At 37.4% G+C, this 24,438-nt stretch overlaps 3 protein-coding genes across 4 annotated transcripts in view; 1 reads left to right on the top strand and 2 right to left on the bottom strand.

Moving 5' to 3' along the window:
- The window catches only part of LOC445709 (ephrin type-A receptor 4), a 31,077-nt gene extending 30,719 nt beyond the window's left edge, over positions 1 to 358 (bottom strand). For both annotated transcript variants that reach the window (XM_002124536.4, XM_018817810.2), the window contains exon 1: positions 154 to 358. In XM_002124536.4, coding sequence (XP_002124572.1) covers positions 154 to 223 — 70 coding nt within the window. In that variant the 5' untranslated portion in view covers positions 224 to 358. The remainder of the gene's footprint in view (positions 1 to 153) is intronic.
- A 931-nt stretch (positions 359 to 1,289) lies between these two features.
- ephe (ephrin receptor epsilon) lies at positions 1,290 to 20,212 on the bottom strand. Its single transcript, NM_001128105.1, is given in 20 exon segments — positions 1,290 to 1,956; positions 2,457 to 2,609; positions 2,899 to 3,086; positions 3,393 to 3,542; positions 4,078 to 4,296; positions 4,595 to 4,827; positions 5,183 to 5,308; positions 5,691 to 6,021; positions 6,505 to 6,710; positions 7,396 to 7,477; positions 7,774 to 7,918; positions 8,298 to 8,406; positions 10,233 to 10,388; positions 15,756 to 15,860; positions 16,572 to 16,746; positions 17,233 to 17,346; positions 17,737 to 17,857; positions 18,146 to 18,303; positions 19,835 to 19,896; positions 20,002 to 20,212. Coding segments are annotated over 20 exon segments (3,021 nt in total). The 5' UTR covers positions 20,075 to 20,212; the 3' UTR covers positions 1,290 to 1,841.
- A 3,410-nt stretch (positions 20,213 to 23,622) lies between these two features.
- Positions 23,623 to 24,438, top strand: part of LOC100178801 — a 2,845-nt gene continuing 2,029 nt past the window's right edge. The window contains exons 1-2 of the mRNA XM_002130215.3: positions 23,623 to 23,775; positions 24,119 to 24,260. Coding sequence (XP_002130251.1) covers positions 23,695 to 23,775; positions 24,119 to 24,260 — 223 coding nt within the window. The 5' untranslated portion in view covers positions 23,623 to 23,694. The remainder of the gene's footprint in view (positions 23,776 to 24,118; positions 24,261 to 24,438) is intronic.

The following is a 24,438-nucleotide window of genomic DNA, read 5'->3' as shown; positions in this document are numbered from 1 at the left end:
AAAACCAAAACGAACAATTTATTTAAAATATACTTGATTCTATACGGTAATGCCTTACGGTGCAACATTTAATGGAATATAAAATATACGCCAAAGTCGGCCAATTACCAAATACAACATGTTAAACAGAAAAGTAAATATTTTTATTCTTACGTTCTCTTCCTTGTGTTAACTCCAGCAACGGGCTTGCGAACAAGGCGGTCCATAACAACAGTGCGTTCATCTTGTTTGCCAATTTTACTCCAAATTTCCCACAACCAGGTCACTTCTATCTATTCAGTTCCGTAATCCAAAGCCTGTATTTTCATCAGCTGCAACTTGAACTAAATCCTGAACAGATTAATTTAAAGCGTTCATCCGTAAAATACAAAGCTAAATCGACTTGCTTATCAAGCTACATTGAAAACATTCCACAACTGCGTTACACAACATTCAATATTTCCTACAGTATTACTCTCCTTTAAATAGCACTTTGACTTATAGAATACTGAAGGCGGAATAGAACTCGAGCGCTTGGCACTGCGCGTTTGTTAGTGAACAATTTCTTCTGTTCTTCGCTCTCGCCAACTACGCTTCAGGGCGTTTTGCGGAAGCGAAAAAATGCGGTTTCCTAACACACGCGTCTCTATTGCCACCTATAAATATACGGCGTAGTTCTCTCTTCGTTAAAAAGGCGGCCAACCATGCAAATGTATGAAGTGCCGAAAACCCAGTTAGTCGTCGTTAAAAATCAATTTAAATTGAATTCCTCGCTATATGCTGGCAGCTGCTGACCATAGAAACAGTATAGATGGTTTATTATTAGATTATGAGAAGGCGGATTAGCAATAAGTGGTGTACGTCGTGGCTTATGGCCTATTATCCATGTGATGAAGGTATGTATTTACACAAGCCGCATGTAGATATTTAGGGATATCTTATTATAAGAGTGAAGTCCTTCACCTGTGTATACGTATATTTAACACTGACGACTTTTTGTTGTAATTGTGCATGGGGTGTCTATATTGTATAAGAGGACACCCATGTTATACGAGGTGTATGAATACACCATGTGTGTCCGGTGTATGAGAGGATGTTATAACTCGACAGTGCGTGGAGGTCTATGGATATATATAAGGTCGATAAATAGGTCTACGAGGTCTATGAATACACCATGTATGGCTGGTGTATAAGAGGACGTTATAACTCGACAGTGCGCATGAGGTGTATGAAAACACCATGTGTGTCTGGGGTATAAGAAGACACCCATGTTATAACTCGACAGCGAGCATGATGTACACAAGGTTTAAGCAGCAATCTCAAACAGTTTTATTCCTATGGACGTTACTTGTATAAAAATATTGAAAAACACAAATAATATTTACAAAGATGAAAAATAGAAGAAACCCAGCCTCGTGTACGGTGTGTGCAGCAAAATAATTGTCAAAGTCGGTGCGCTGTGAACAGTGTCTGGTAGCCAGATCATTTTTTGGATAAATCGTAAACAGCATACCGTGAAATAAATAGAAAAAAAAACAGTGTATTACGTCGTGGGATAAATAACAAACAGAAAACCAGATGGTGAAGTAAACGCCATTGAAAGTACGTATCAAATGAAGTAAAGTGAATATATGTGAACAGTTGACTAGAACTCGCACAAGTCTCTCTCAAGGCAAGCTCTAAGTGTGATATAAACAAACAATACGCTTGGAATATGTTATCCAAATTTCAATCGGACTTAATAGGTGGCATCTCGAACTTGTGGTTTGGAACTGTACTGACTTCTCCCTTGGACGATGTGGTCTCTTTGAGAGATTAGGTATCGGTAGGTGTGAAAATAACACCACAATCACATGTGCAGATCACACAGCAACACCAACGTTACCGACTTCCTCGATTTTTTGACGTAAGAGGTCAGCTTCACGTAATACTGTGTTGACGTCATTCATATCACTAAAACCCATGTGAGCAAGACCGCTAAAAGAAAAACAAGGGGGTTAAATGGAAAAAGACGTCAAAACGATCCAATACTGTTATTTTATAGCGGTGAAAGACATGGCCCTCTAAGATCACATAAACAAACGACTGACGATTTCTTTCACACTTACAATAAACAGACCTGAGTATATACATATAACAACGTTATACCTTTCTGACAAATACTATATTACAGTACTGTGGGAAAAGATGGGACACCTTTAGCACATAATATCCAAATATCCTGATCGTGTTTCAAACAATTAACAACGGTCTATGTGATTCCTGAGGATACGGTTTTATAATTCTTTAAATGTTCTTTGTTTACTACCAAATGGGACGATAAAATGGAATGGAATAGTGTCCCATCTTCTCCCACCCTACTATATTAGCGACTATACCTGACTAAGCCACACCAAACACTAATCAAATAATGTTATTACAGACTACTGTGGACCTTATGCCAGATATACAGAACAACGATCTAAAACCCAACTCACCTAGCTGTTAATCTAATGATTTGCTCAGCAGTCACGCACCCATGTCTCATCATGGTTTGTTTATATTTAAGCATATGCATCTGCTCTAACCATTGACCAAGGGAAGACAGATCCAACATCTCAGGAATGCAATCGTCCTGATCTCGAAATGGTCTAGAAATAAAGCAAACTAATCAGAAATGGAAAGATAATAGCGTTTATATGAGCTTGTGTGTTGTATTATTTGTCCAAATATACAGCCAAAAAATAACAGTCACAAAGTAAGATACGCAGTAACTCGTATTTGTAGACACGAGGTATATGAAGCAAAATACCCGTGTATAACGGTTTGAATATGACAATTTATTAACGCGTGTTAATAAATAGTTGACAGAGGTATACGAAGGCAAGGAATTATTATATTATATCACAATAGCATATACACCAGAATGTGGTTTATTACCTGTTGTTTATCGTGTCTGTGAGGCAGTCTGCTTCCAACAGAAACCTGTCCAACAGCGTCACCAAGTGACTGAAGTTTGGTCGTTGCGTTCGGTCCCGTTTCCAGCATTCAAGCATGACTGAATGTATTATACGAGGGCAGTAACAAGGGGGCGGGAGGCGGTAACCGCTATCGACGAATTGAACGACCTGTGCAGTAATATATGACGAATGAAACGTTCGGATTTTAATGAGCTAATTTTGTATTTTACTACTAATTTTCACGACTTATATACTGTGGGGTAAGATGGGACACCTTTAGCACATAATATCCAAATATCCTGATCGTGTTTTAAACAATTTACAACGGTCCATGGGAGTCTTATAAAGAGTTTCATGTATTAAACATTTATAGCAAATATACTCTTTAGGTGTATATAAGCTAGACCAAGACTCAAATTTGACGAAATTTAAAGCTGTAAGCATTTTTTATTTATAATTCTAAAGTCAACTTACGTCTTGGTTCGACATTTCCCAGTAAGGCCGTTCCCCGAAAGACATCACTTCCCACATTACGATCCCAAAGCTCCAAACATCACTAGAAGTACTAAACGTTCGCATCGTTATCGCTTCTGGGGAAGTCCATCTTATTGGGATCATGCCGCCCTACAATGCATACGATTAACGTTGGTGTATTGACGGATACTTATGCCTAAACATTTACATTAACTGATACATTACTTTTTACAAAAGCTTTCAAAATATATTATAATACATTGAATGAATGAATGAATGAATGAATGTAACTTACTTTATCCTCGCGTGGCCGGAAAACGACAGTCGTTATCACACGGGTTTAACACCTCGTGCCAGCTTACGAGTTACCATGAATGTTACTTTGTGGGTAATTATTTTTTTTTTTGTTTTTTTTTTCTTTTTTTTATGTATGGCTGATAATTTAGACAACCCATTAGTGACCACTGGGTTGGAGCAATTGCCGTTAAGTGTCTTGCCCAAGGACACATACGCCAATGTTGTGTGGCATCTTGATCTCGTTTCAAACATTTAACAACGGTCTATGGTAATCGTGAGGATACGGTTTTATATTTCTTTGAATATTCTTTATCTACTACCAAATGGGACGAAAAACAGAATAAAACGATTTCCCATTTTTCCCCATCCTATCATAACTCTAACTCACCCTTGTCGTATACATAGCCACGTCGTCTTCTTCCAGTTGCTCCAAAACTCGACTGAGTCCAAAATCTGAGACTTTGCACACCAGGTTTGAGTTGACCAGTATATTCCTGGCAGCCAGGTCTCTATGTACGTAACCCATATTCGAAAGATATTCCATTCCCTGTGCAATGCTCAGCAACATCTCGGTTAGTTGCGCTGAAGGTATCTTTCCTTCTTGGTTCTAAACAGATAAATGTGATTGAATGAATGAATGTTATATACTAATCCTGACGCGGCAGGGGCAACGGTAGCTGTAATAACACTTGTGTTTTGTTTCACATACATTCTGCCTGTTTACGAGTTACCACGAATGTTAAGTGCCTATTTTGTATGTATACTGCTTTTTATATAGCTGACCAAACTAATTTGTATGGCAATTCCTGGACAGCAATTTCACACCATTTTTTGGGTAATACGGGCAGTTTTGTAGGATGCAATAGTATACACTTAAGTAATAACCGATTTAACTTAACACTAACCCTTAGAAACGCGTCCAGTGATCCATTCTCCATAAACTCTGTTATTATCATCAAGGGTCGACTTTTAGTGACAACTCCTTCCAACCTGATGACATTCGGATGATCGAACTGCCCCATGATCGAAGCCTCGCCAAGGAAGTCGGACCTTTCTTGAGTATTGTAACCAACTTTTAACGTCTTGATTGCGACACACTTGTTGAAGAAAGTGCCTTTGCATACTTCGCCGAACTCTCCTATGGAACCAATAACGAACGGGGAATGAATGAATGTAATTTGTCTATTCTCGCAAACTTGTATATAATTCGTTTATTTGTCTTCCCGTGGTAGGGCAGCGTAAATCGTTATAACTTGGGTGTTCCTCGGTCCGCTGACGGGTAATAAACGCCCAACTTCGTGATTGATCGTTATATGTGTGGAAAATTGGATTTCCCAAACGAAACTGCTGTTTTGAAGTAATAACCGTCAAGTTTCTGGTCAAAAACAAGCCCACAGTGACATGCATTTTAAAAATGTATCTATAGATATTTTTAAAAAAATATATATTTATAGATACCATAGTAACTATAAGATAAGAAAGTTAAAACTTACCTCGGCCAATAACTTGTTCAATGTTCACCAGTTTAAAATCAATTTCTTTCGCAAATTCCTTCACAGCATTGTAAGGATCTTCGTAGGTGCTTGGGTCGACGTATGTTCGTGTGCTGAGTAGATCAACTGGAAACATACATAACTTAATGTGGTGTTTTTCTATATGGATTTATGCAGTGGTACAGCCCGAAAAATAAGCAGTTTTAAATAAAAATAAAAAAAATAGGAATTTTTTACTTGTATTTTCCATGTGCCCGTTTCTGATTGAGGCAAGCGTTAGTGAAATGTTCTTAACATGTTGTGTTATATTAAAGCGAAGGCAAATATTGCAATATATAACCAAATTTGCTTTTTATTTACGAAACTGATTAACATTGCGCTCAAAGGAGCCACAATCTGCAGGCGTCTATATCGTAAATATAATTTATTTTTAAACATGTATGGGCTATGCAGTTTATAATTATCTGCGTCTAAGTTTTAACCAAACGATGATTGTAGAGTTCTTTACCTGAACTGTTAATAAATCCCGGGTATTTCTCTAAATCCGATTCAACAGCTTTCGCATACCGGTTTCTTCGCCCGCATAGAATAAGCAACGCACAAAGTGTGATCACTAAAAACGAGCAAGCCACACAAACCGCCACAACTAAACGGTTATGGTTGCTTGAAGGTTTAACTGTCGTATCATGAACCATGTTATCGTTTCCACCATCAATATCCACAGATGCTCCATGGGGATTGGTTAGAACATAGTGTGCGGTTGATGACTTCACTGGTTTCGTGCGGAAAGCAGAAGCCCTGCTGTAAAGGCCGTAACCGACTTTACTGCGTGCTCGAACCTAAACATTAAAGCAGGGCTGGTTATATGAAAGTTATAAAGGGTAGGGAGTTTAAACATATGATAGCATCAACGTATGTATGATATGCATTTATATAACTGCTTAATGGCAGATTGGAGTCGGAAATGTGGGTAAAATTTCCCTATAGTTTAAGTGTATACAGATTACTTGGTGCCATGCTTATACATTTGATGGTGAAGAGCTGATCTTTGCACTTTAGGAGTGACCGAGAGTTCACCAATTTTATACAAAGTATTGCGTATATTATACCATTAACTGTAAGGGATCGCGGAAAATTTGGAGATTATAAGGGGTCGCGAGCAAAAAGTTTGGGGATGCCTGGTTTAGAGTATTTTCTATTGTATCCTATCGATCGACTAATGTTTTTTTTTATTTAAAGGTAAATGATTACGTTTTACTTTTCATTTTCTATAAAAAACTGATCGTATGGTGTTATATTAGAAAGCAAAATTCCTGGCGTACCTGTACAATATAGGATGTTGATGGTGAAAGATTGGAGAGCTTGTAAGTTGTTTTGGTTGTCACGTTTGTAAAGAGGCCATGTATGCTGCTATATTGAATCTGGTAGTCTAATATAGGATTGCTGCTGTAACGAGGTGGGCTCCATTGGAGCAAAACTTCTGCAGATGTCGCCATAACCACTCGCACAGGTTGGACGGCAGATGGCGCTGTGGAGAAGTAATTACGTCAGAACAATAGACACAATATTATTCATCGGAATTGAAAGTTGAACACAAAAGCCATTGTTGGCTGTGAAAACTAATATCGCGAAGAATAATAAACACAGAATTTCCAAACCAATTTGTATTTCCTACATTTCCTATCCAGACGTCTATGAACGACACACGTAATCCCGGTATTCATAAAGAGTTTTAAATCCTTTGCGACTTGACTTACACAATAAGGTATATAATTGCGGCCACACAGGGATTTCGTATGCGACCTATTGCGACTATAGGCGCTTGTCAGGGCAGAATAAACATAAAATTCGAACGAAGCAAAACACAGACATATATACTTTCTATATTATCAAATGTCTAATCTATAATCCCGTGTTTAGCGCCTTGATATTCAAACTACGTTGTGTACCCAGCGTATTATAATGTATCTCGATAAACTCTTTCTTATTACACTACAAAGGAAAATGTAGTTTTTTGTAGTTAAGATGCCCCTTTGGTAAACCAAAGCACCCATGATTAATTTATAAAATCTTAGTTTTATAATATGAGATACATTTACAGCGTATGTCATTTTATCGGTAACTTGACCCTCGTCATTTTAATATTATGATGCACTAAAGCCTTTCGATTGCATATGATATTCCATAACGTTAAGTTGCTATGTATAACCTACCAGCTTGGTTGGTTCGAATACGAATCTCAGCAAATGCAGGTCGTAACCCGCTCACACCTGATACCCCGTTGAATGAGTAAACCTACAGAAGTAATGTTTAAATAAAGTTAAAATACACCAAGTGCCATATAAACTTATAGTAGCAACTTCATAGGGTTTAATCTTATATATAATTAGTACGTTGATGATCATATAAAAACTTTAATAGGTAGTGTCTAAAATAAAAACGGTTTTTGAAGTTTTCAATTAAGAAAAAATGTAATTTATCTTTATACTATATATGATGTCATTTATTCTTATGAAACACTGGTGTCCGTACACCTTGTTCCAGCTTATGAGTTACAAAGTTTGTAAGTTTGCACATGAAGTTGTTCTTACTTTGAATTTGTAATCAGTGTGCGGGGCAAGGTCTCGAACCAACAGCGACCCCTTTGTGAGTCGAGTTCTTCCTGGAATGAAGTCAGCGCCTTCCCCACAACGTGAGCATAATGTGTATGTGGCGTCACATCGTTCGCATGTTACACTAGAATAATTATAAGATTTAAATATTGTTGGTGGTTGTACAAACTCCATATATACCAAACATGCATAGTGTATTTATATAGCTCGTGCTCACTGTCAAGTTAAAACATAACTGTCTTTTTACAGCAGGCAGTTAGACACGCACGGTGTTTAAACAGCTCGTGCTCATTGTCGAACAACAACCTAAGTGTCTTCTTATATACACCCAACACCCAAAGTGTACTTTTACACCTCATGCTCACTGTCGAGTTATATCATGAAATCTTCCTATACATAAACACACATAATGTATTCATAAACATATTTATCCCGAGTTTGTAATACGAGTACATATATGTATCCTTACATAACCTATTCAATCAAAGCCACTTATAAATCACCTGTATGTAATATCAGTCCTTCCGCCACTCTTTCTTGGTTCAACCCACGTCAGCTTAACCGAAGTTTTGTTCACAGATGACTCCAATGTGGATGGTTTGGAAGGTGTTCCTGAAAAAAATAATATTTAAAGATTAAACTATTAGGGAAAGCTTTGTTACAAGAAGTTTATAATTTTTCTTGGATGTAACTTTATTTTCGTATGGCAGAAAGAAGAACATTTGGAGATTAAATTATTGGATTTTTTGCCTAATTTAACTATTTTTTAAGAGAATTTTAACTACATAACTATTTTTTGAATGTTTTACAAATAGTTAGGTACAATGAGGCGAGACGTTCTTCTTACACACAAAACGGACACGTTCATACATCTCATGCTTACTGCCAAGTTAAAATTTGTATTTTTTTGCGCATTATTCAAACTGACCTTATACGCCAGAACCCGCCCCATATAACGTGTTTAAAACGTCTGTTATGAACTTATAGAGGGCCCAAATTATCACTATAAGGCAAGATATATTTAAAACTTACGACCAAAATCAAATAAGTTCGTCTATAGTTTATAAATGACCACAATGCCATACCAGAAGAGAAATTATAAACATTCTTTAAATTAGGGAGACGTGTAATGCCTGTATTGATGCAGCAATAAATAAGTTGAGCTCGATTTTAAAAGGTCGGTGCCGTGAAACAAAAGCGTCGCCCGCAAACTAATTATTGGTAGGAAATGAACAACAGTGACGGATGAATGGAAGGGAAATTGCTTGCAAGTTCAAGCGAACAGGGTCCTATAGTAAACTATGTTTTGAACTATATTTGCTTCATATAGTAAATACATTGCATATAAAGTATATTTATAGTTTTCGTATAATTTTACTATGTGGGGTAAGATGGGCACCGTTGGCACTTAATATCCCGTATTTCCCAACCTTGTTTTTAACAATTAACAACGTTCTTTTAGAGCCGTGAAGATACCGTTATTTAATTCTGTAAATATGTTTTGTATTTGAGTAAAACATATGAATCGCATAAACCATGTTTAAATACTCCAAACTCGAATTACACGTCGATTATTTTAGTTTAAACTTGTTTGCAGCCTATAAGGTGGTAGTACATGAATCCGTTGCAATCATAGTCCTTGTAGCTAGGCCATTATTAGAACATGTTCTGTCTAATAAGGTCGATAGACTGTGCCAAGTGGAGTTCGGCGCCAGCAGCATCGATCACAATTGCTATTATTCGTTCGTATCATAGACAGAGGTCGATCGAAAGTTGAGGGCCTTTGCCCCCACTTTGGAGTAATGACACACTTTTAACATCGCATGCCTACGGTATCGTTGTGTTAATGTATTTATATGAAAACCGACAAATCCGCAGAGAGTGCGATTTGGGAATTCTTATGTCCAATCATACAACACATGAATCGTCAAAAAAATGGCATAAACGAAGGTGTATTTTACTGCGGGACTGCATGGTGTAAAATACGGAGTTAAGTTAAACTTTTAAAGGTTTTTTTGTGCCATGTGTTTAATCTCTTATATTAAATGCTCATATTCCATCATAATCTTGTAACGCTACACAAAGCTGATTGAAAGTTTTGTCTTACGGCCACAAAATTGTTTTCAACTTAATGTTAAACGCATTCTTTGTGTTCCAATTAGTAATATAAGAGTGCTAAGAAACGTAAATCCCCCAGTTCTATACTACAGTGGAAATGGTCTTAAATTAACCACACGACACCACAGCCAATACTGCCATACGCGATTACTACCATATGGGATAGTATGCGCTAACGATACCCATCTTACCCCACAGTACTATATATATTAACAGCGTAACTTGGTCTCATACCACCCACACGACAAACAGTATTATACAACGGTATAGATTGGTTCTATATAACCCACCCATAACCACAGCCAATATATCGCACTTACTTGTGCATGGAGCATCGGGCCTGTCACCAGGTGATCTGTAGTATCCTGATATACACATACACATTGTAGAAGCGAAGTTGACGTTGAAACTTCTAGCAGGGCAAGGTTGGCAAGGAACGTTCCCAACTTCGTGCTTGAACCTCCCGACACTGCATTCTGTAACAAAAAACATTTTCATTTGTCTCTTCAATTTCGGTAGCGAAGATGTTTAATACGAAAGAACATAACATAAAAAAAAGTTGTTAAGACATGCTTATAGCAAAAGTTTGCCATAAGACAAATCTTTTTTTATGAGGTTTCTATAATCAAAACAGATCAACTGTATATATAAATCTCCAACGCGTTTAAAATGCGTTTTATTAATATAAAACACTTCTTTCGGTGCAGTCTACTATCTAAAGAGCATTTTGCTGTTTAATTGGGTCGTATGCATGTTGTTCTGTATGTGGCACTGCTTGCTAAACCGGTGTTATGTAAACGCATTACAGACAAATGCAGACAGTCGACTGTCCAGATCGACGATTGATTTCCCTTTCGCAATTACGTTTGACATTCAACTCTTGGAACGATCTATGGACCTTTCGACGTTTCATCTAATTATAGACATTCGATTGTATTATAGCGCTATTGTACATTCAAATAACAACTATTTGGTTCAATGTTTTACTAAGATCGATAGTTATTTGGTTAGCACATAATATCCAAATATGCCGATCGTGTTTTAAACAATTAACAACGGTCTATGGGAGTCGTGAGGATACAGTTTTATAATTCTTTGAATGTTCTTTGTTTACTACCAAATGGAAAAACAAAATATATTAAAATCGGTGTCCTATCTTCCCCTATCCTACTATATATATATATATATACCACTACGTTTCACAGGAACAGAGAACAGAGGCACCGCGAGAGTTGTTCAATACAGGTCAGCGTTAAGTATGACGACCCAGTTTAACATAAGAGTATGCGCCACTACGATTCCAACACTTCATTAGAACTCGTTCATCATTTAAAAAATATGTCAAGTGAACTCCTTACATTGCTACGTGCCCATTTATAATGTGTGACGTCATTTTATACAAAAAAAAACTCTTGAAAAAAAAACAGATGTAGATATGAGTTTGTGAGTGCGAGTAGAACAAGGGGTCTGGTCAAATAAAACACGGAGATCTTTGAGTATTTCACATCTTAAGTATTCAAAGTAAGCGCCACTTGTTATACATAAGATGACGGTTATTAAAATCGGGTGCGAATGAGACTTCGGGCCGGGGTAGGAATTAACCATTGGCAGTTTTAAACATAAAAGGGACTCTAAAACAGCGTTGTTAATTGTTTAAAAGTCATCAGGAAATATGGAATTTAGGTGCTAACGTGATCCCATCTTCCCCCATAATACTATACTTCTACTTAATCTATTATAATGTAACTTTAGTCATCTAATGAAGTAAAAGGTATATTACGATTCGTTGGCCATGTATATTGCTGCAACTCTAGAAAAATACTTTAAACACCACTGCAACATTAACAATTAAATTAGATTATCAAAACATTATTACACACGAGACTTTTGCCACCATTAAAAGACCGTATTTTCCATTTTCAAAACTAAAATACTGTCACCATAGGCCTCGTTTATAGCCATACTAAATACAAGAAAGCAAAAACCGTGGGGGTAGTTGAACTTTAACAAGGCGTATACACAAACACATATCAGAAAGACAAAAACAATTATTCCTATATTAAAGTTATGATTTAGATTTGTCATATTTATTGCAACAAATTACCGACACGCGTGTGCAAAGTAAATGTTATGCTGTTGAACTTCTAACCAACGCTTGCGCACTCTAAGTAAAGAATATTATTAGTTTAAGCTGTCAGTAGATGTGAGCATAAGACGGCAAATTGTCTTTGATACGTGGGCTAAGTGTTCTTATCCGGGTATGAGGGAAATTAGTTTTCCAGCTAATCTATAAGCACCATTCCCAGTTATACTGAATAAACAAAATGCGGGCTTCGGGTTTGATATAGAAGTAGAGTTTTGAAGAGTTTGCATACAAACTCTGTATTTAACACTTTATAGTAAGTTTGGGTAAGATGGCGCATGTTCACATTCTTTTTTATCGTTTATTTGGTAGTGAACAAGATATATTTACAGTATTATAGTAGGGTGGGGGAAGATGGGATACCTTTGACACATATTAACCAAATATCCTGATCGTGTTTTAAACAATTAACAACGGTCTATAGGAGCCGCGAGGACAAAGTTTTATAAAAAAAAATCGTTAAATGTTTGTTTACTACCAAATTGGAGAAGAAAATATATTGAAAAGGTGTTCCATCTGCCCCAACCTACTATATATAACCGTAGCCCTCCCCCTTCCTCACTCCTAAACGGCGGCGGCGACCTTTTTTTCAAGTATATACATAGAGACACTGGGTTTAGGCTGCCTTGTTACAACCTGTACTTATACCAAATACCGGTTTCCCATAAATGCATTAAAGTCCATCGTTAAGTGAGCTCTGCAGAGTGCATGAGGCGGTAGGTCCTGTTTTTTTATGAAAACCTAATAAGCACCTAAACTTCCATCTACCTTAGGGGGCGTCCAAAGTGATATAAATATTCATGATTGTTTTTGATTGTGGTGCGAACGATCCGTATTACCCCTATACATAAAACATGGAGCAGTAAATATTAGGTGTGCTGATGAATTGAACACAGAACAACGCCTGAAGTATGTCGCTTTACATTGCAGATAAGTAGGTATAGCCTACAGAATACACTGCACCAATGTTATAACTTGCCATAGAAATAAACAAAGTTGTATTAAAAGTAATGTTTCCCTGAAACACGAGGATAAATAAGTGATATAGTAGGGTGGGGGGAAGACGGGACACTTTAGCACGTGGTATCCAAATATCCAGATCGTGTTTTAAACAATTAACAACGGTCTAATTTCGATGCGAGAATCGTCCAACTTCATGAACCTTTGATCAAATTCATGGCATTCATCACAGTTAAAAGAAGGGGTATTAACTCGTGGGAAGATTCCAATTATTGAAGTATTTCACATTACATCATACCCTCCCCCACACGATTAACATGCGTTGATAGATTTACATGTAGCATGCTTGATAACCTTGGACCGCATGTGGACCACTTGACCTCCATAAGATTACGTCAGCGTGGCGTCATAGCTGATGTCACAATACGGAATATGATGTCATAAGTAAAAAGGCTGGCCAATATTTTAGGCATTAGTTTAAAATATTGTGATTGATAATTAAGACATGTTCAGTGTAAGATTACGTTACTTCTTACATGCGGATTAGAAACGAAAATGTAATTAACTGAACGAACGTGGACAAGTATATGCATTATCTCTAAGTTGCTTTTACGTTATTTGATTTTTACAAACAACAAGGTATATTGAAAACCGTAATCACCTATTTGTGTTTGCTTGTAATTAAAAGGCGATAATTTCCCAGAAAAGTGCTTTCGATATTTGCTTTACATCAATTAGGATTAAATAATTGGTTAATTGGTTAACTATTGTATAGTGACTAATTATCCCAACTACCACGAGCCTTTGATTGGGTGTTGGGTAAAAGCAAAGGTTTCACGCGTCGGTAACAAACACATGCGCCCAATATCAAACAAGGCTTGAAATTATCCCAACAGTTCCCTATTCATAGCTATCGTGTGTCGGGCCCTGCTTAGGTTTCCCATTAAAACGGGACGTTCTTTCGCCGCCTTGTAAACATATCATTGGTGGTTTAACAACATAGGAAAGGAGGGGGCCGATCCGCGACACCCTTTCTAGAACTGTAGATAGACTAACAAAGGAGAAAGAAACCGAACACTTTTTAGCGATCATATCACAGCGATGTAACAATAGAATCGAGGCCCAACAGCTTAAAAAGCGACTGCTACACGGAATGTATGACTACAGAAGCGAATCCCTTTCTCTTATTGAGCATTGTGCGTAAAACTTTACATGTTCGTTGGGTAATGTTACAGGAAGAAGCAATGTTGGTTCTAATGTTCGGTCTTTGTGTGAATTTCAAACGACATGAGAATTTTTCAGCAGTAACAGCAGGACAAGTAAATCATTATTCGGGGAATTGTTTATGAGAAACGGAACTCAGGGTTCCCTTAAGAACCAATAAACTTAGATCACCATGGCTTAAGGGTTAATTAAAAGCGAATTCCACGGGATTAATCCTAATAAGTTGCGTATATACATCATAAAAATATGGTTTTATAATAAAAGTATTTCTGCCCGTGTCATTACGTATTGTCCTAATAATGGTATACATTATTTTTTAGGAAAAATACAAGTGCTGCTACAACGCAATCCGCAAACATAAGTTCATAGACCTCATGCACAAAGTCGGGTCTTCTTATACACCAGACACACAAGTATTTTTATACACATTATGCTCGCCCTCAAGTTATAACATGGGTTTCTTCTTATACACCAGACACACATGGTGTATTTATACACCTCATGCTTCGGCCGAATTATAACATGAGTCTTCTAATACATTAAACATACTTAACACATCATCAAACCTAAACATATTAAGTACGAACCAACAGTAGTATTACTGAAGCGTAAAGCCGCATAACAGACGTAGCCGACTACAAATAACAAGGTAACAACGAAACAGGAAGGAAATCAGTTGTTTGTTGGAAAAACAACAGACCGACAAAATGAAGTTCTAGTTTCTGAAGTTAAAAATCGAATGAAAACTGTAATTATAGTAGCATGTCATACAGCAATGTTACTTTATGCCCTATGGATTGTAAAATAAGGATGAAATGACGAAAAATTCCCTATATGGTTGCACTAAATGTAAATGAAAAAACAAGAACGGAAACTTCGACTGAGCAGTAACAATTTTAACTGAAGCTTTAATGATATTTAGAACACGTTTTAATATTTAGGTTACCGCAGGTCGCGCGACAAAAGTCGATTTATGATCTGAAGTGGCAAGCGATCCAACCCGCCCACGTCCCCCGAGTATTAAGCGCCTTCTAAGACATTCTCATCTACTCGTTACATTCGATTCCAGACTCCATTAAATCATATCATTCATCAAGCGCGCATGCGATATGTGCCACATTTAGCCTCTGCATGTCAACTAATTGTCACGCGTTGTTCTAGCGACGCACGCCAAACAGACAAGTGTGCTAAACCTGCTTAATCGAATTAATTTTGGTGCTGAGAGCCGCTGTGTTTACATCGCAACGCCAAGGAAATAATTGGAAAATTTCGCGTGAATGTATAAGCGTACAAGCTGGAAACGCGTACCAACACACGGTATACAGCTGCAGTCGACCGCCACCTTCCCTCACAGCGGGGTACGTCTTAGTCACGTCTGTATATTAAAACCATCTGCCTTATCCAAACCGCGTGGAGAATTATAACGTTCGCTGAAATGTGAAAGACAACAAAGGCGAGGTCACAACATTCAATCATTGATAACGACAAGGAACTAAATAAACACAACATAACTCACGATTGCATTCAGTCAGTTGATTGTTGGGTTCATAGCCAGGGTTGCAGCTGCATGATCCAGTAGGCACAAGCCACTCGCCTTCTCCGTTGCAATGCAAACTTGGAGCTATAAATATAAATTGTTAATTTTGATTTCCAAAGTACTCAAAACACCAAACGTGTTAAAACTTATCGCACAAAAAAATATGGGGGATGGAAAATGTAAAATGTTACACCCAAACATCAGATGTAGTAGTGTGGGGTTGATGGGTACCGCGTTAGCACAAACTAACCTATATTTCTTAATCGTGTTTAAACAAATAATAACGATGTTTTAGAGTTTAAGGATACGGTTATACAATTCTGTAAATATTCTTTGTTTACTACCAAATGGTGTGAGAAAAGAAATGAAACGTGGACCATCTTATCGCAACCCAGTATAAGTTAACGAGTGGTTAATTTAAAATTAGGGGATTATAAATGACAATGAATAGGAAACGACATTCTTGTCGGCTTGGCTTAAACAAGACACATGGGAAGAGACAGGAAAAGCCTAGAGCCGTGGGACACCTAGGTGGCTAAGAATCAGGGCAAGCCCGTCTTGTTATCGGTCTGTGTTCTACAATTGGCACGGGAATCGATTTTTGCACCGAAAGAGATTGACTGATTGGGATTTCAATTCAAAAATCATTAGACCAACTGTTGGTAGGATTAGGCGTTTTGGACACTTTTAGTGTGTATTCCAAGGGTATATGAGGGTAAAGTATAATCATACTGAATACTTGATTCAGTCTCGCAATAACAACAAGCGGCAGATGCCAAAAGCGACCGAGTTTACCTTTTGTGTTTTTCATCGTCGCTGAATTGGGGACACATTGTCCTGGAACGTCGACAAGTGACGTCATCATAGGGCCGGATACGGTTGGGGGGAAGATGGCGAGGCCTCGTAAAGTCTCTTGGCAGGATTTGTAGTAAACCCGCACGTGCATGATCGACATGCAAGCCCCAGTGTCCTGTGTGGAGGATATGCAGTTTAAAATGGGAAGGAAACTCAGTTACGTTGGTACCTAATACTTCCTTGCGGTTGTAAACTGCGGTACGTAGTATATACGAACGCGGTAAAATTGAAATGTATCTAATATAAAAGTATAGTGGAGTAGTGGAAGATGGGACACATTCACATTCAATTTTTCTCGTCCTCATTGGTAGTAAACATAGAACATTCAAATAATTATAAAACCGTATCCTTACGACTTCCATATACCGTTGTTAATTGGTTAAAATACGATCAGAATGTTTGGATATTAAGTGCTAAAGGTCTCTCTACCACACAGTATATATATAAATATATATAGCAGCATTAATGTATTGTAGGCCAGATTAAATTTAATCCTTTTTTACTTTACTTCTAAATGCACTCTACCTATATAGGGATTAAATTGAACTCTCCCGGTATAAGATAATATAAAGCTTCCAATCAATAGTTTATTCGAAATCACCTGGAAAGCGATGTATAATCCTCTGCTTCTGATCGGTGATATCATCCGGGTTTCAGTATTCGCCTCTACTCGTGTGTCAGGCTTAAACCGTTCATCGGCTGCAATCGTATCAACCTGGACATGATGTAAAAATGTGATTAAACGTTGAATGAATGGATGTTGCTTGTTTATCCTTGCATGGCGGAAAACGACACTCGTTATAACTTGGGTGTTCTGTTACATACACCTCGTGCTCGCTTACGAGTTATTACGTGGGTGAATGAATGTAACTTGTTTTTATTCTTACATAGAGGGGCAACGACAGTCGTTTTATAACACGGGTGTTCTGTTTTATACATCTCGTGGCCGCTTTCAAGTTACCACGTATAAATGTAACTTCGTGGGTGAATATATTTGGGGGGTATTTTTCATTTCTTGGCAATTTATTGCTGAAAATGTGCATTAAATTTTACCCGGTCATCAAAAAGATAAAAATTTACGTTACATGAGATTAAACATTCGCACCTTTGTGTATGTATCCTCGTTCAAACGCAGAGACCGTCGGTCGTTCTTGTGGTTTGACTCCAAGTAATACAAGTTAAACGTTTCCTTGCATGAAACAACACCACGTATGCCGTCGCATGATCTGTAAACATATTAAGCTATATTACTGTGTGGTAAAATAAACCCCTTTAACACATAATATCCCATATTTCCTAATCGCGTTCTTACAATTACCAATTCTTTTCGCCGTGGTACGGTTATATACCTATGTAAATATTCTTTGTTTACTACCAAACGGGATGATAAAAGAGATTGAAAACGTGTCTCATCTTACCCCGCACTATATATTGGTGAATCTTGCGGCGAGGCTCGCCAAGGGACTTGGGATTTAAGCTCAAGTTGTCTCATTATACCCCAACACCCGTCTTACCTTATCGTGAATTTAATTTCAACGTAAACTCGTTGCGTTGTGGTGACGTTTATGAAGTTCGTTTTCAGCCAGTTGTTTTGGTGGGGGGATCGAATGTGACAAACTTGGAAGGTTCTGAGATCAGCGTCCGTCTCGTCGTGGTTCGTCAGTTCGGTCCACTAATTAACGAACAAGTGTTAAACATTACCGCACATTAGTGTAGAGGTTATAAGATATTGTAAGGCTCTAACTATCTAGTGCACCAATGAAGAATATGCAAAATAATGTAATTACGAAACTTTTGAGCCAACGAATTAACGTTTAATTCTAAGGTACAGAATGCAAATAATACGTCGCGGGTTTGGGGTAGTGGGACAACTCTGCCCTAAATTTAAGTTGACATTTACAAAAGACACCCATAAAGAATAAAAATATATGATGTATGTTTCATGTAAATGCATTACGAGGCCGCCCATTACTGGCACACGTCAGATAATCTCCGCTTGTTATTAACCTATCAAAGCAAATAGTGCTTTTCTTTGTTCCACTTGTAAAGATGCAACTAACACACTTTAAACATTAGACTTAAGTATTGAATTAAACGGCTAAAAGCGGTGAGCTTCACATGCGATGTCAGACTGATTCTAATGCATTATTTATTATGTAGCTATTGCTGTTCAAGGCGGATACCAAAGTCGTGCGAATTCCAAAAACAGATCCGGTCGATTCCTTCATGGCTGTTTAATATCGCTATTACTTCTTTCCAGCGTGTATTAATGAAATAATCACCCATAAAGATGCATACGTGGTAACTCATAAGCTGGCGTGAGGTGTATGAATCAGAACACCCGTGTTATAACGACCGTGGTTTTTCAACCACGCGAGGATAAAGCAATAAGCTATACATTCATTTATTAATATGCCACGTTCCGTATAACGACGTTTTGGTGACGACATGACGTGATTTCACATAGATTTTTGCACCAAAAACGTTTGACATTCGGTATACTATAATACGTTGGCTTAATAGGCCAAATATGCCGTAAAAATAAAGTTCCCTTGCGTGCCCACTTCGTATTTGACTTCACACATATAAATAGTATATAGTACTGTGGGAGAAGAAGGGACACTTTTAGCACAAAATATTTAAATACTCTGATCGTGTTTTGAACAATTAACAACGATCTATGGGAGTCATGAGGATACGGTTTTAAAATTCTTTGAGTGTTCTTTGTTTACTTCCAAATGGGACGAAAAATAGAATGAAAATGTGTCCCATCTTCCCCCACCCTACTATATATGTATATATATTTATATTATACACGGATAGGCTGCATCTACAGTCCAGACACACGTTTAGGTACGCAGTTCAAATCGCGTTTTATCATCTTACGCACAATGTTAACAAGCAAGTTTATGACGCAATAATAACAACGAACAAATTATTTTATGGCGCAACCGTAAACTTGTCAGCATTAATTTAGCGACGGGACTTCGCGACGATGATGTAAACATGTGTTATATAATAAAATATTGACGTCAGATAAAAGTGACGTCACATATTCACTTTTGGGGGTAATTGGCAAATTCTGACATAAATCCTAGGCCCCGAAAAGGAACCATCTACATATTATATATGTCACATACTACTAACGTCAAATACAAGTGACGTCATAGAAAATGACATCACATACTGATGACGTAACATACCCCGGTTCCGGACGCGGTCCAACCAAGATCCGATGTGGCTTGTGTTGTGTCCAGTATTGTTACTGTGGAAAACGCGATGTTTTAATTAATGGTGTGGAGTGAGGTTAGAATTCGTTTTCTAAGCGCTCCAGTAAAGATAGGGGTCATTAACTAGAACGTTATTGTACCTTCCTCTGACGAGATGGATTGAAGATTCGTTAATCCGATAATGAGAGGAATAAGGACAGCCAGATAATCCATCGTAACAAATATACAGATCTCCAATCTCCGGTCTGTTTGTCGCTTGACACACTTCTCTCTATCAGGCAAACCAATATATTTGACGCCTTTTATTATAAGCGTGCTCGAGTAATACAGATTCGAAGCGATGTCTTATTGTTCTATGAAGCAGTGCTATGATAAAGTTGACTTTCTCTGTATATATATTTAAATAAATCACTAAAATCAATGAAAAATTGGACCCTATTCAAAAACGATATGTCACTGACGAGGTACGTGCGGTCTAACATTTCTTTCTAAACAAAACCTGCTTTAACCGTTCAATATATACCACTGAAAATCACGTTAAAAGCCTGCTCTGTCAAATACACCTCTTCGATTGCCAAGCGACTTCTGCGTCGTTAGCTCTAGAAGTCAGAACAACAAAATGCACGTTCGTCTTTCTACCAATCACTCCCACGTTTTAAAAGTGCCGCTGCTACCACGGCTGCTACTGATAACGTCCCCGTTTGCCTTTTTCTCTTGCGCCCTCGCTTCTCTCACTCTTGCTAACCGCTCTCCCGCAATGAACGGCGTTTGATCTTCAGCAGACATGGAGCGGTCGATCAGATGAACCTCTCTCGTCGTGTGGAGGCGCCCACGTTCACAGCGGGCTCCATTGTAAATGCAGGCGAGCAATTTTACCACATCCGATGCAAAATTGGCAACTTTGTAACAATAACAGGACATAAGGACCAACATTACAATGGTATATAGTAGGTTAGAGTAAGATAAGACATTTTTCCTCGCCTCATTTGATAGTAAACAAGACTATTTACAGAATTAACCACATCTTCGCGAATCAAACCGACATATAGCATTGTTATTCGTATAAAACACGATCAGTAACTGTGGGGTATTATGTGCAAAAGGTGTCCCATCTTATCCACAGTAAATATATAAATTGTATTCTTTTGTTTTGTATTATATTTCATCGTACTACTCTGTTAAACATTATAATAAACAACGCGTCTATTAATATATTTTCGTATCCCTACAATACTCAGAGAAAGATGGTCTAGGTTTCACTCTGTTTTATCTTCCCATTTGGAAGTAAACAAATAATATTTACATAATTAAAACCGTATCCCCATGGTTTAAACGAGTGTTATCAATTGTTACAAACAGTATTACGAAATATGGGACATTATTTTCTAATACCCTTCAGTATTGTACTCCTAAACACTATAGACGTAAAGTTTCGCCAGGTTTCGTTGCGCTAAGTAGTCTGACACTCCTACCAAACCGAGCCAGATGTAATGCAATCAACTCTACAAACAAAACCGCAATTAATTACTTGGATCGACCCGAAGCTCCCAGGTAACCAAACAAAGTGTTCTCTCGCCTCTAACCTGATAACGTCTGCTTGCCTTATGCATTGGACTCGTTGCATAAATATTGACTTCCCACGTAAACAAATAACTTCTTACTTGAACAAGCCCTTGACCAGAAACCAAACTTGGATTAATCAAATAAAACAAGGAGTTAAATAAAGTTTAACTTTACAGGAAAGCAACGGTGATACTGCTGTATACACTGTGTATTATACGATGCGCGTCTTATATTTAACTTTGTTACTAATTCCAGTCTTAATAATTTAATCCACGCTATAGTATTCGAAGACATAATAAAAACTAACGGTCTGATGTATAGTGTGTGGGGTAAGATGGGACACCTTTAGCTCATAATATCCAAATATCCTGATCATGTTCAAACAATTAACCACGGTCTATAGGAGTCATGAGGATACGGTTTTATAATTCTTTGAATGTTCTTTGCTTACTACCAAATGGGACGAGAAAATAGAATGAAAAGGTGTCTTATCTTTTTCAACCCTATATAAGTAAAACTGTCGGATAAGATGGAATACCGTTAGCACACAAATCCAATATTTCCTGATCGTGTTTTTAACAATTACCAGCAACGCTCTTTTATGATCGTGAGGCTACTGCTTTATAACTCTATAAATATTCTTTGTTTACTACAAAGTCTTGACATAAATATTCAGTTCCACTAATCAAGTATCGCTTCTTTATGTACTGATTTATATTACATGCAACTCATTATTTGCTAAACGCAATCTTAAACAATTTTTATAAACAATGTATTGTAAAAAACTTTCCTTTTTTGTGAATAAACCAACTGCTAATTGACAAACCTAAACTACATTTACACGACTAACGCAGCATATATACGCTTTACGGTGGCTGTACACAGTATCCGGCATGCGAATTCGCGTGCAAAGCCGTATGCAAACCCATTACTGGGTTCGGCATGCGGCAGCGAAATCCGGACAAAACGGACAAATTCCGGATACTGTGTACAGCCACCCTACGATGTATAAATACCTCCACGCAAAAAAATATCAATAATTATCACCTCGAACTATATACAAAACACACATATTCTATCAAGTAGTGTTATATGTCCTGGATACATCAGTATCTATATACGAATGTACATAATATGCACCTGCTGGCGTACAAGTGGTCGAATTCCTAAAATAAATCGCCGAAGTAGGTATTGGACCTTTACCTTCTAACAAGGTAATTATTAACTCCAATCTGCATGGCGGTCGTACGTACTGCAGTTATGCATAGAGTGTGTAGCTTTGAATTATTTATACCGAAGGTATGAGCACATTTAATTACACCATGTAAGGTACAAGTAATGTAGCTCATCGACGTTCTATGTGAACAACGACAACCAGGATCGCTACTGTTCGTCTATAGCAAAGACGTGGAGACTTACTGTCGGATGTAATTTATGTTTTCAATACGTATTCTTATAGTTTGGATATTAAACATACGTTCCCTAATATATACGTCAGATATAACATTCGTTAGGTCATTGTTCATAAAGCTTGCAATGTAAACTACGCATGCAAATTATAATCTATATACTAATTACACACATTTTTACTCGGTGACTCGTAAGCGGCCAAGAGGTGTATGAAACGAAACATCGTGTTATAGGACTGCATGGTTGGCCACCAAGTTATAACGCAAGTTGCATTCATTCTTTCCCGAAGTCACATTTATGTGTTAACTCGTAAGCGGAGACGAGGTGTGTGAAACAGAACAACTTTTTTATAACGACTTTCGTTTTTCCTTCACGCGACTATATAGTTGCCCCGCCACGCAAGTGTAAATAAGTTGGTACATTTACTTATTTATTCATTCAGTCATTCATTTACTCACACAAAGCGCGAAGTTTGTTAAAAACACATTAATGACCCTCGGACCGAATAGTTATGAATATACGTTATTCAAATACAATTATATATAACATTTGCCCACACACCTCAACGTCCGTTTAAACGAGAATTATATAATGTTTGTATTACAAACTATACGCCCACAAGACACACTTTAATATTCTGCACAAAGTTCGCCGTCTTAATTAACGAACGTGATTTTCCCATTATTTCTTCGCCGTTATATGTTTGCTTTAAAAGTTAATTTAAATTTTTAACCTGTCAATCTAACGGTGCAGGTGGGCAAAGAAAGGAGCTGTTTGTGGGAACTTTTAGTTAAATAGCAAATGCCCTCGTTATCATTCCTTCATTTGTTGCCTGTAGGTATAAACCACAAGTATCCATTATGAATATGAAGATATATTTGGTTTTGTTGGCGGTTATAGCTGCTGTCAATGCAAGTGACTTTGGCAAGAAGCACAACAAGGTATTCTGGCTATTTGTATATAAACGTGAATAAATGAAAACTATTTATCACCGCGCGACGAGCCAACGACAGTCGTTATAATACGGATGTTTTGTTTTATACATCTCGTTTCCGCTTAAGAGTTACCATCTATAAAATTTTATGTGATCTTTATTTTTTGATTTTTTTTATTTTTTATTAATCTTTATGCAATGTTATATAAATGTCCGCTATGCAGGCATATTTATATACTCACCTTTAAAAGTGAGACCGCTAATTTGTCAAAAGTTTTTAAACAGTTTTACTGAACCGGAGCATCATAGGTTCGAATCCTATGCCGATGTAACAAACTCACTCATAACAGAAAACAAGATTCTTACCCGAAGCAAGGAAAATGTTGAGAGAAGCGAGTTACAAGGCGATTAAGTTTGTTTGTGATAGAAAGGTCGTTCACCCTCAAATATTCAACACAATCTGCAAGAAAGTAAGAAGGCGTTTAATTACAGGTATAAGTATGATGGTATGCGTTATAAGAACGTGTGTATATAAGTTATGTTATATTTTACATTAGGTGAGGACCTACAAGGGGTTGCAGGTATACGATTAAGCACATATGGGTTTTATTCAAATATATAGTGCATTGGTTGAGCTCCTACGACGTTGTATGCTATGTTTTCTCAGATT

The sequence above is a fragment of the Ciona intestinalis genome, chromosome 1, assembly GCF_000224145.3.
Source record: "Ciona intestinalis chromosome 1, KH, whole genome shotgun sequence".
Taxonomy (NCBI): Eukaryota; Metazoa; Chordata; class Ascidiacea; order Phlebobranchia; family Cionidae; genus Ciona; species Ciona intestinalis.
This window is presented reverse-complemented; position numbering and strand designations above follow the sequence as displayed.